The sequence below is a fragment of the Scaptodrosophila lebanonensis genome, unplaced genomic scaffold (assembly GCF_003285725.1).
Source record: "Scaptodrosophila lebanonensis strain 11010-0011.00,11010-0021.00 unplaced genomic scaffold, SlebRS2 tig00000001-arrow-pilon, whole genome shotgun sequence".
Classification (NCBI taxonomy): Eukaryota; Metazoa; Arthropoda; class Insecta; order Diptera; family Drosophilidae; genus Scaptodrosophila; species Scaptodrosophila lebanonensis.
This window is the reverse complement of record NW_022060529.1, coordinates 9028812-9041277: the sequence shown is the minus strand read 5'-3', so window position 1 is coordinate 9041277 and position 12466 is coordinate 9028812. Positions and strand designations below refer to the sequence as shown.

Sequence of the window (12466 nt, the reverse complement as noted above, 5' to 3'; positions counted from 1 at the left end):
GCCTTAAAAGTAGCAGTCATCTTTTCATTTTAAATGGCTTTTAATAAAAACGAACAAATCGTGAAGAGCGCTCAGGTATGTATGCTTGTAATTTGTAGCAACAATTATGTACACTACAAGTATGTTGAAAATATAAAGAGATACTCAGATCCACATGCCCCAAACAGCTGTGCACAAAAACACGTTGACAGTTCACAGTCGAGGGTTTTATTTTTATTGGTGACTGGCACAAAATCCCCGAGCCATTTGGCATAAAAGTTCTAACTGCTCAATCCGTGCGAATTTTCCACACCCGAGGTGCTGCCATTCTCACAGGCTTAGAGCTCGAACCGATAAAGAGCTGAGCGCAATCCATATGTAAGCTGTAAACTTGAAGTATTGTAGTGCCAAGTGTTGTTGTTGAAGTCCCGCAAAAGTGCTGTCTTGTCAGTCAAAGGCTTAGTATTCAAATGCCTGAGCAGAGACAGTAAAACGGAACATCAAATAAAGTAGAGTACTCGCTGGCACTTTAAGACTAGCCTTCAATTTTATATATTGAATTTTTTGTGGTTCTTATTTCTTGAAATGGAATTACATAAAATTTAAAATTATTGCTTTAATAGTTAAGAAATTGTGCCGTTTTGTTTTGTTACATTTATTCAAATTTATCAGCTCTCTTCAGTTCAAAATGTGTTCCAACTGTTAAACAATAAAAGAGCTTCTGTATAAAAGAGAATATGAATTGATAAAACTTGTTGTATTTAAAAAAATTCAAATTGTTATTTGATATTCTTATAAAAACAAACTACAAACTGGATGAATACATTACTTGTATTGATAACTGTTATTGGTCAGCTTGCCATTTTGTACGGTGTATATACTTGTATGTATTTTTTGGAAAAGATATACTATATAGGATTCAGCCACTTATTTTATACTTCTTAAAGGCCCATAGGTGGCAAATTTAAGTACTAATTGGCGCAAAATAGGTCTAATCATTTTGTTCTAAGTACCTTTCTTCTGATCTTGACCAATTCTTGATTATTTTCCCGTTCACTGAATTTGAAGTCATTTCATTGAATAGTATTGACTTACAATGCTTGATCTGAGAAAGTTCGACACATACAAGTATAAGCATTATAAGTATATGTGTGCTGACTTTGTTATTAAGCCGCAATAATTTAAGAAATGTTCGAAAGAATTTTTTGACATGCTTTGTTGTAAAAACTTTCTCATAAAAATATTATGAAAAAGTTAACCGCCAATGCATATCATAAAAAATAAATATTTTAAAGGGACAAAAAAGCCGCAAAAGCAAAAAAGAAAACAAAACAAAAACGAACCGCAAACACTTAAGGGGAAAGAGGTTGTCAGTGTCGGATGAGAGCAACGTCGATTTCTTGGGTTTAATATGAAGGGCAAAGAAATTACAAAATATCAATAAAGGACATGTAAACCGACGGAAAAGGTCACTGCGAATTTAACAACAACAGAAAATAAAGAAGAGAAACTGCTCAGAACCTTATATAGAATGCACACCTACTCACAAAAACACTCGAATATATACTATGTATCTATGTGTATGTACGAGTATTAAAACAACTAAAGGCGAACGGACACAATTTCTACTTAACTTTAACTTTGGTGGTGGGCTCGTAAAATTCCCACTTCAAGACTGCCCAGATTTGAATTCAAAGGCTACGCCAGCGGCCGGTCGTAAACTTAAGCCGATTCCATTTATTATATTTCAGCTGCACAATTCTGCGCAATAAATCGCGCCAAAGAGCTACGACATAAGCAGAGTAGCAACTGCCCAGTTTTGAGAGCTTATGCAGAGCATTGTTTTTTCTCACTGAATCAATTACGGCATTATTTTCGTTGGTGACATGCTTACTCTTCACGGGTTCGTGGCTGCAAGCGTATTTTGATTAACTTCCGTTGAAGCAACTTTCGTTTCCTGCCTGGCCAGAGAGTAGCAATGGCAATGGCAATGACAATGGCACGAAGACCAAGGCACGACAATGTTTGATTCAAGTTTTACATAATACTTGAGTCATATCTGCAAGCGGCATAGAGGCAGGCGTGCAGGCAGACAGGTATAAATATAATAAAATATGAAATGCTGCTTTGATTTTTGGCTGCATGCGAACGCTTGTAATGAAAAATTCGGAGCACTCGGCATATGCCAAAAATAGATTTGGATTGCCAAAGGCACTTACTTGGTTTGCTTTCTTTATTTTCGCTTTCTTTGGTTTTTCGAGGGTGGCTCGTTTAAATTTATGACAGCCCGAAACTTCAGACGAATTTTTTGTTATGACAACCATTTAATGAGTGCCAAAATAAAACCCAAAACAACAAGAAACGAAAGCAAACATAAACGCTATATCTGCACCACATGGCGTATGAGTTATTTTTCCCCAGTGACTACACATCCCTCATTTGGTATCGGCGAAACCAATGCGATGATTGCCCATGTCGAACTCTGTATAGTATTTGCCGAGAAAAACATCGCCCAGTATCCAAAGTGGGCCACTGGGCGACGGTAGGTCCACGGCTATGAAAGCCGAGGCACAGACTGTTTTGTCTCGGAACATATCCGTGAATATGTAGTCCTTTCCCTCCAGCTGAAACACGCGTCCACCCAGTCGAAAGGACATGACCGGCAGCTTGGATACCGAATCGCATGGTATCAAGTATTGGCCGTATTCGGAGGGTGTACCGCCTATACTCTCATTGATCAGAATTGCCTGCTCGTAGGGCAGCGCCAGGAATGAGGTGCCTGTATCGATGATGACCTCACAGCCGTGCTGGCATAGATGGAGCGTATTAATATGGGCTGATTCCATCTTAACCTGCCAGTAGGAGCGATGGCTGACCATCACATAAGTAAAGTTGCCACGATAGTGGCGCGGATCCGAGCCGCCAAAGATGAGTGCTCCACCATCCCGTTCCCTGGAATTTCGATTCAGATAAACGGAGAAAACAGGTCGCGCCAGTAGATGCTGCTCCATCATAGCGTAGAAGGGTGGCTTTACGTTGCCCATAGATATGCTGTGATAGGCCAGACCGAAAATGCCATCGAATTTAGCCGCCAAGAATATGGGACCGGGCATTTTTGTTGCTTCTGCGAAAGTCTGTTCTTTTATCTCCAATCCAGCCACACGGACTGTATCTCGCGACAGGTAACCAGACAGGCTCCCAGAACCATAATGTATGGCGAAGGGCTCTCCATTTGGCCGATAGCTACTCGAGCGTTTCGCATTGTACCGACTGTGTATCATGCAGGCCAACATGGTCGAGGCACACGTGGCCGAGGGCACCCACAGATTGGCAGATCCCGTGTCGAAAATGACATTGAACTTTTGCGGTGGCGTTCCAATGGTAAGAGGTCCGAAGTACTGGGCATCTAGATAATTGCTGAGCGGCTCCTTATGAACGCCCACGACACTGTACTTCAGCCTTAGTTTGTCGATGCGAATGCCAAACTGCTCGAAACGCTGACGTGCAGATGGAAAGCGGCGAAGTGGCACTCGGAAAAGCCGTTGATGAAGACGGGGCTCTGCAGCATCCAACAACAACAATGTCAGCAACTGCAGCAGCAGCTTCAACAAACTGTACATCCTGCATTCGATGTAGGTGTGTGTGTGTGTGTTGAATTTTTCTTTGAACAGAAATTGCCTAGGCACCTGCTCATGTTTTGTTTTGTTTTTGGTTTTTTTTTTGTTTTTTGGAGAGTCTCGTTTCTGTCGGTAGCAAAACAAAGAGACAAGCAAGAAAATATGTATACAGTTTGCAGTTGATATGCCTGGGGGAGTTACTCTGGGAGGCGTCAACAGTGATTTGACAAAAACGAGCTTTAGTTGTGCTAAATACGTCTGGATGCTCTGTGACCTTTGCTGCTTCTTTTGCGAGCATAAAATAATTGGAAATCTGAAACGTGTTGTGCAGAGTCTTAGCAATGTTCACGGTTGAAAGTTTAAATTAAATTTTCGATTGATTTATTATCTTACAAAAAGCGTTTAAATCACAAATAATAGGGGGCAGGGATATCAGTTGCGTTTCGTATTAAGTACAAGTACTATTTGATTAAGGAAGTGTGTACTTTATTAAATTCATACGTAGTTCATGCTACGAAATAAAATATGGTAACAAAAGCTATTGAAGTATTTAATGAATGTGCCTTATATTTTAAGTATTACAAATGTAAACAGAGGATATAAAAACAAATGAAAAACTTTTTCTGGTTTCGTTAAACGCCATGTTTTCAATTTCTAAAGTTGCGTTCGGCAGCCAATCAAAACACAAGTAACACAAGCGTTCGAAAATCAAAATGTTCTATAATACATCGCTGTGGTAACATTTTTGTAATTTAGGGATGCCAGAGGCACCAAATTTGTTGCAATTAAATCGAGAACATGGCTAATGTAGCAATAATAACAAAGGTCCCTCACTAAACTCTCGCACTGCGACCATTTAGGCCACTTAAAGCAGCAAATTAATCGAGGAACCCAACGCCCAGTTTCGAGTAGCGTGCAGGCCGACAGCTGTCAATGGCAGCTCAGCGCCACACCTGCGCTAATGGCCCGGCAGGACAGCCGTCATTTTGTTTTGTCCATATCTCTTATCGCCTTTGCTTGCTGCAGACACTCGATGTGAAGGAGCTGTTTGAAGTGCCAACAGGGTTCGGTCCTAACTGACCAGACACAATTATTGCCGACAGCTGAAGTAGTCGAGGGTGCAGGTTTTGTTTGCTTACCTCGTTTTTGCAACTATGACATGCTCTGTTGCCTGTAATTAAATGAGTCGCCAAAAAGTTGGCGCATTGAACCGTCCTGACAGGTATTCTAAATATAATAATAAGTTGAATGTAATGTCGTCTTAGGCTTTGATGTTTAAAGTTTTCTGGCCATGTCTTGATGCTGATAGTCTTGCAATGATTTGCTACTCTCGCCTGTTATCGCTCATTTGGAAAATACCTAACAAATTGGAAATGAACTGCCTAAGTGTTGTGCCAAAAATAATAGTATTAGCAACAAATTGCATTAGTGCCATTTGTAGAGGCGCATTCATTGCCTCTCAGAAACGTAAAACTATGCAGAACCGAGCTGGCTGAGCACTAGGGATGCCCAAAACTCATTTACTTTTGGAGTCGAAGCACAAAGCAGAGCAACAAAGCAGACGACCTGCTACGTCAAGACAAGTTAGCAAAAAGTTTTCAACGAGTGTCCTGGTTAGAGTAGGGCGCGTGCTACAATTTTTGTTTGGCACGATCTGGCCAAAATATTTTGATATGATTTCATTAATAAAAATATTTATGTAAAAACTCACAAAAGTATAAGTTTATTTTATACTCTAAACCAATTAAGAGTTCCTCGTATAAGATTTTGAAGGATAAAAATCATTTCACAACTACAGCAAGGATTTTGATGCGCAGGCATCCAATTTTTTGACGGGATTAGGACTTCCGTGAGATACCACAGAATTAACACCAGAGTTCTATTAAAAGCATTGAAGCCACCAAAATAAATAATTTTATTAAATGAAAATCATGTACAACCTTCAGGTATATGACAGGTATTTCTGCTCGAGTTGTGTATTTAATAATCAGTAGGCAGTAGACCGATGCACAACTAAGCACGACTTCTACCCATCTTCAGTATCGACACTTGTTGAATTTTCGGGCATATTCTGCATCAAAGTTTTGGACAGACATCACGAGTTGAAGGAGCCCAAAAGGTGTTTGGTAAAGGCAGAATAAATAAAACAAAAGGTAAATGAGAATTTGAAACCGGAAATTACGGCGCGCAGCATAGCGGCTCAAAATTAACGCTTGCCTAGGTACACAACCCTACAAAATGGCAGCAACTGCCTGCACATCGTGTAACAAATGAAAAGTTGTTCAAGTTTGCGTCGCAAATGCGTTGCTGCTAATGTGAAGACACACATGCCACATAGCCACAACGGAAGGAAAAAAGTTTTAATAATTTGAAGGGGATCACTTGACCTTTTTTAATATTTTGCAAAACACGGCATGTAGAAATTTATGTTTCGGGTCCTCGCTTGTGAGCCACACTAGCGCCATGTGGTGTGGAACATTTTTGAGAAACTTTCGCCCATGTGTCTGACAGCTGGTAGTATTAGACGTCATTCTTGTTTAGTTGCGGTTCAGTCAGGGGCGGGCATTCCATCAGCACGCACTGGCCACTTCCTGAAAACCAATTAGTGGTCGGCACAACATAACGCTGACTTCACACATGCTCCTGTATCAAAATGCTTGAATTGGCCAGGCCATTGGTTGTTTCTCCAAGCAAGTTTTCTTTAGCCTTAGTCAGGATGTTTTTTCGTCTGCTGCAAAAAATATCCGTTTTAAGCGAACCGCAAAAAGGTTAGAAGAGATTGGTTGTTTGCTTTACCTCATTCCATTTTCAGCCTTAACCGAGCACGAGTTGTATGTTTTTCTCTCTGTTTCGCCCATGCATTTGGATGTACTCATAAAAATGTGCAAAAAACTTGAGAAAAGGCCAAACGTGCTGAAAGCATCAATGAATAACAAAGGTCAGCGACTGCTTGTGGTCTCTGAGTGTGGGTTATGCTTGAACAACTGGCCCAAATTGCTGGGGTTTAAAGCACGCATTTAGCTTTCTTGGGATTCGAAGCATGCAAACACAGAGAATAAGCACTTCAGCTATGTAAAAGATACTTTAAGTTATAGTTTATGTAGATTTAGGTTCCCAGCAAGATAAATAAGTACTTCACTTGACTTGTTGCCAAAAATAGACGCCATTCGTTCCTTTGCCGCCTGAATAATTTATGAATCAATTAGTATGATACAAAGAAAAAGCATTACCCAGTATCTGATTTCGTTGTCTCGTATTGATTTTTTTTCAAGCGCACTAAATATCTTTTGCTTTATTGTCGCAGGCTACGCGATAAACTAAAGCAGCGCGAAAAAGTATGCTACCTTTTTCATCAGTATTCCCTGGACAGTCATAATATATGTATGTTTGTGTGTACACTACAAGAAAATCTGGCGAGTATTTTGCAAAATGATTACTGTTTAATTACGACACAAGTTACAACAATTTCAATACAAGTCTGAGTAATATGTGTATTAATTTAAAATGGTAGCATACCAATATATACGTATAAAGCAAACGCAAATGTTTCTGTTGAAGCTCTAGCGGGTAAACGTGGGCTCATTCAATACAGTAGCCTTACAGTGCGAGTTTCTTTTTCAATTAAAGCGGAGCAGTAGAGAGAAGTCGTACAATTAAAAGACAGGGGAAAAACAAATAAGAAATATAAACCGCGTTTAATTAAATGTTTAATACATTTCTTTCTTTAAAGCTATACACAAATATAGGTTTGTCAATTTCATACAAAAATTCGCCTAAACATTTTGAAAAATAAGGTTGACCCTACTTTTTCATCTTTATTTATCAGTGTATGACTGAGTGCAGTTGCATGCAAATGTGAATAAATTGTCAAGGGAAAAGACACGAGAGTGGCAAATGTGTTGGAGTGGAAAAAAGGAGGAATCAAATATGCAAATTGAGTGCTTGCTTGAGTCCGAAAATAGCTCCAGGTACACACATGTTTTACAACAATAAGTCCAGGTTCTTAGTGATAAGTACAGCAAATGAAAATCATGCGACTGTTATGTTTGAATTGGTTATGCATGTGTAATCATTTATGTCATTGATCCTTATGGAAATCACATATACATGAAGCTATTTCAAATTAATTGCACAATTATGAACAACTTATCTAATGATTAACACGTTCAGTGTGTTGGTTTGTCTGCACGTGTGTAGCCACAAACGCGCGCAGTTACGTTCTCGTTACTATGTAAATTTAAATTAAATTTTAAAAACTCTGTTACCTGTGAATTACTTATTTGCTTTTGTAGTTAATTTTTATGAATTTTCCAGCGAGTAATTAACTTAGAGCGAGTAATTAATTGAAGTTCAGGCTTCACATGCCCCTTGTACTGAATTTTGATTGATATTTTCTAGCAAACACGTCACAGGCTACCGTCAATCATTGTTAAAAAGAAAGTTTTCCGACCCACTTTGCATTTTGTTGGCTGTAAACTTATTGAAAGGTTCTTTTGGCTTTAATTTTGAATGCAACTTTAATTATAAATGTTGCTTTTTGGCACTACCAACTGTGGGAAGCTACTGCTGCTGCTGCTAAATGAGTTGGGTTTGTTTTCCTATTACTCTCCCTCTCTCTCTCTCTGTTTCTTTGATTCTCTTTTAGTTCTGAGAACTTTTTCAACATCAATTAATTGTCTGTTAGAAGACTATATTACATTAATTGGGACGCTAATTCATGTTTCTGTAGGCGAATGTGATTTGTACGCATAGCAAGCATACAAGCCAAATTGCGAAAGCAATATACAATTGTGGGCGTGTCAGTACTTGGCTAGCGTTAATGACATATTCCGCTTAAGATCTGCACATACTTGTACTTGTAAAATGGACCGAAATAAAATTGCTTTTTATATCCCAATATGGCTTGTACTAACATAAAATGTTATAAAGTTACAAGAATCTAATGACAGTCTTTTAGTAATATAGTAATTCCTAGAACTATATTTAAAGCCGTTGTGTTTATTGGTTTTGTACGACAATTTCCAATTTGGAATGCATAGCGGAATTACAAAAACCAGTTTATTACAGCTATAAATTGCCACAAATATTGTGTCTAATCACAGAGGTCTTGTACATGCCACAGGAATACTTTCAACAGCTGCACGCGCCATCGGGCACGAACCATTAGGCGAGAGCCCCCAAGCAGCAGCCACTGATGCAACATTGCTACGTGACCAACGACCACTGAGTAGCAGCTGCTTGCAACATGATGGCTGGCTGCCCGAATCTACTAAGCCTTATGCAATTTTACGCTAACAAGTTGAACTTGCGACAACGCTGCTGCTGCTGAGGCGATGATTTGCATAAAGACGCTCGGGCAATTGAATTATTCCGTAAATGCTTAGCCAGAACTTTGGCCAAATGTCAGAAACAGACAGGTCTTTAACTGATGCAAGGCAAACTTTGCTCTCGCAACATTGAAGGCTGCATAGAAGTTTCAAAGATGAAACAATGACATGCCTTTATCCATGGTAAATATTTAATAAGCGATAACACGCTTTGTGCTTTGGGCGACCACCAGAACTTGCACCAGACCCTAACACATATGAGCACGAATTTGCTGGGATAAGTCAAGCGTAAACGAAGTCAGATAAAATTAATTTTTGCCTCAACATTAAAGGAAATATCTTAAAAGTTGCCATGAGTGCCTGTGGATGGTTCTTGTGTGCTAGTAGTGGCGTCGTTGCTACGTTATGCCCTCATCTCTTCCGTAAAATATTCCTGAGCCTTTTAACGTGCATAAATATATGTACAATTAAAATTGCGGCAAGATTGTACACACAATGCGGCGCATAAATCATAGCATACTTTTTGGGGCTCTCTTGGTTGATATGCGTAAAAAGTCAAAGCACTGCCCAAGGGCAGAAAAGCTGATCAGACAGCCCTTAATGAACATGAATATGCACGAGGTTACTTCGCACTATGATGAACGTTCGCCAATTGCAGCAACAGCGGCAGCATCGGTAGCAGCAACGTAATTTTTAATTAAAAATGGCGTCAATGCTTTAGCTGCTGTTATTCTGTGTTGCTGATTTTGCTGTGTGTGCGGCCGCATCTGTTGTTGCTCTTGTTTTTGTTGCGGCAACACTTTCTCCGTCAATTTACAAGCGCGTATACGCCCCACTCATTTGACCTTTTACGCCATTTGGGGCGGCTCTCCTTGCTTGTCTAGTTGATTATTTGCTGGGAATAATTATGCCGCGACTTAAAGTTTTTCTCTTTCGGGCATCGGGCAAGCACTCAGAACTGCGCAAACATCCATTCAAATGCCAGTTAATTAAAGTCACCATCCACAACAAAACAACAGAAAACAAAACGCAATCCCATGAATTTTTGTGCGGCAAGTCAGGCGACTAAGCGACTTTTAATTATGTACGTTTTTGGGAGAAATGTAAACCAACTTCGTGTTGCATACGACGACGATGTTGTTGCCCCAGAACTTGGTGTCAAACAATTTGGTTAATTAAAACGTTACAATTGCGGTTGTTTGACTGTGTTACGTTTTATGCGTACGCCCTTATCTTTGCCTCACAGTTAGAGGCCATAAAGTTTGATGACGGGCCATTGTTAAGTCCATGCACAAGCTGAAGTCTGTCATGAAACTTCTCAGAGGCTGCGATGGCTTGATATATATTAATCGTATGTACAAGAACGTTATGCAATTCATCGATAGCTAACTTAAGAGTGTAGCAAAGTGCATTGTGTTTTGCTGGGAAAGCGCTTATTTACACATTTGTATGTTTAAATAATAACGGACTTATGTATTAACACTTTCGGAAATATGAATTATTTAGTTTACAATTCGTTTTCAATTTGTTAGCGAATTTAATCAGTTTACCGAGCTGCTTGGCATTTCCTACTTGGCTGCCAGCGGACGGATGTACCTGATGAATATTTCTTATTTTCGTTTTGTGATTTCTGCTCTGCATAGTTTCAACATTTAACATACATAGTTTAACATTTAAGATGTCTCTAGAGATACTTGACCATGGATATGTTTGCATTTTATATTGCCACAAACAACCACATTCCAATTCTGCTCATTTCAACTTCCAATTCTGTTCATTTTAAGCTACCACCTGCTGTGTGGGTGCTGTTTGATGCTGCTGATGTTCATACTAACTGCCCAGATTAGCATTAAAAAACTTTGTGCATTTGCTTTCTGTGGGCTCCTTCTGTGTTTAATTTTGTAGGGCTGTTGGTTTTTTTTATGTTTTATACTTACGGTGTGCACATTTTAATTAAGATAAGTACGACAAGTCTCTCTGGATGTGAACTTACACTTATACAGTGCCATCAGACTTGAATATTTAATACCTGCAAAGGCCAGACAATGTACTCTGAGAAAATACTAAGCAAAAATTGAACTTTTCGCTTCGATATTTTGTTAAGTTTCACTGAATTTCTAACTACACAAACGCTATTCAAACGCCGCGTTAGTCTCGAAACAAATGTACAACTGTCGCTATTTTGATGACTGCCAGCAACTTTCACGTTCTTTAGATGAGTCAATTTTTCTAGTGCCTGCTCGCGAATAGCGCCAAACATAAAAAATCTGTGTACGAAAAAATATGTTGCAAACATGCTGCCTTCCTTACTATCCTGGGAAATGCATTAAATATTTATGCCGCTGCCGTCACTGAAAAATACCACTTGCATACAAAGACAATTCCATTTTTATCCTTCTGCATATTTGCATTTTTATTTTCACTTTGTTCACCCTTGCTTCAGCTTCATGTAATATTCAAAAGCTCCGAAGTCTTGTAGAATGGTTCGCTTTTAAATGCCAGGGAGTCGAGCCTGAGGCACATATTCGTAGTCCTTTGACCGCCATCAAGTTAATTAGAGCGCTAGTTGTCAAAATGGAGCAACAAATTTAATTTGACAGCCAATTTTAAGAGTCAAACATTTTAAGCAAACTCACCTTTCACCCATTCGGGTCAATTAGCTCATTAAATTTAGTTAACCATCATTCGAAAAAATGTACGCTGAACAGGCAATTAGATGACCAGCTTGCAAACGAGAGAAATTTGTGTGTGTTCCTTAGAAGGGAAAACGAACTACCATTAATTTTATAAATTAAACCCACAATTAAAAACTTGAACTGCACAGAAAAAATTCCTCTGCATAATCCAACTGCAGTGCACAAAGTATGGCAGAAATGCAATTAAGAAATAATTTCTTTGTTGTACACTACTGCCTTGTTGTTTTTGTTTGTAGGACGCGGACCGTGTTGCCCGACAAATTGCTTTGATGTCAAAATGCGCTGAAATTTATGTGAGCAATAAATTGTGATCTGGAGTTGCTTTTGAAGAAAAATGCAATTGCATACACTCAAGTAAATATACCATTTATTTAGTTATAATAGTTTTTTCCACATTTCCAATATGTAGTACATGTATGTAGGTATGGCTTTGTTTTGTTTTTGTTACATAGTTGTAGGTAGTTCGCTTTGCACATTGAGTTACATTTAATAGTTAAAGTTGTTGCTTTGAAACACAGTTACGACATCGAACAGTTAAAACAGATATTGCGAGCATGGTACTTTGTGAGGCGGTTAGTTTTCTGTTGTTCTTAACTAAGTAGACACAATAAATCATTAAATAAATCAATCCAATTGTTGTATAGATAGATTTGCCTATTCGCCTATAAATGAAGCAAACACAAAGTTCAGTCTCTTTAGATTTTGCAACTTACTTGCCTTTCTCAAAATCTTGCCTATACAATTAACATAATAACTACCAATGCCGATTACCTAAATGACTTGGTAGATTTTCAGCACACTGACATAAGCCTAGGAAACGTTTAATACAAATTACATTAGTAAGCCT

General features: G+C 38.8%; 1 protein-coding gene across 1 annotated transcript; it reads right to left on the bottom strand.

Moving 5' to 3' along the window:
- Positions 1-2194: 2194 nt before the first annotated feature.
- Positions 2195-3599, bottom strand: LOC115634746 (lysosomal aspartic protease). Its single transcript, XM_030532638.1, has one exon. The coding sequence runs from the start codon at positions 3597-3599 to the stop codon at positions 2415-2417; it is 1185 nt and encodes a 394-aa protein (XP_030388498.1). The 3' UTR covers positions 2195-2414.
- Positions 3600-12466: the final 8867 nt, after the last annotated feature.

Coding starts and splice junctions, on each gene's coding strand:
- LOC115634746 (XM_030532638.1), bottom strand. CDS start 3,599: ATGTACAGTTTGTTGAAGCTGCTGCTGCAGTTGCTGACATTGTTGTTG.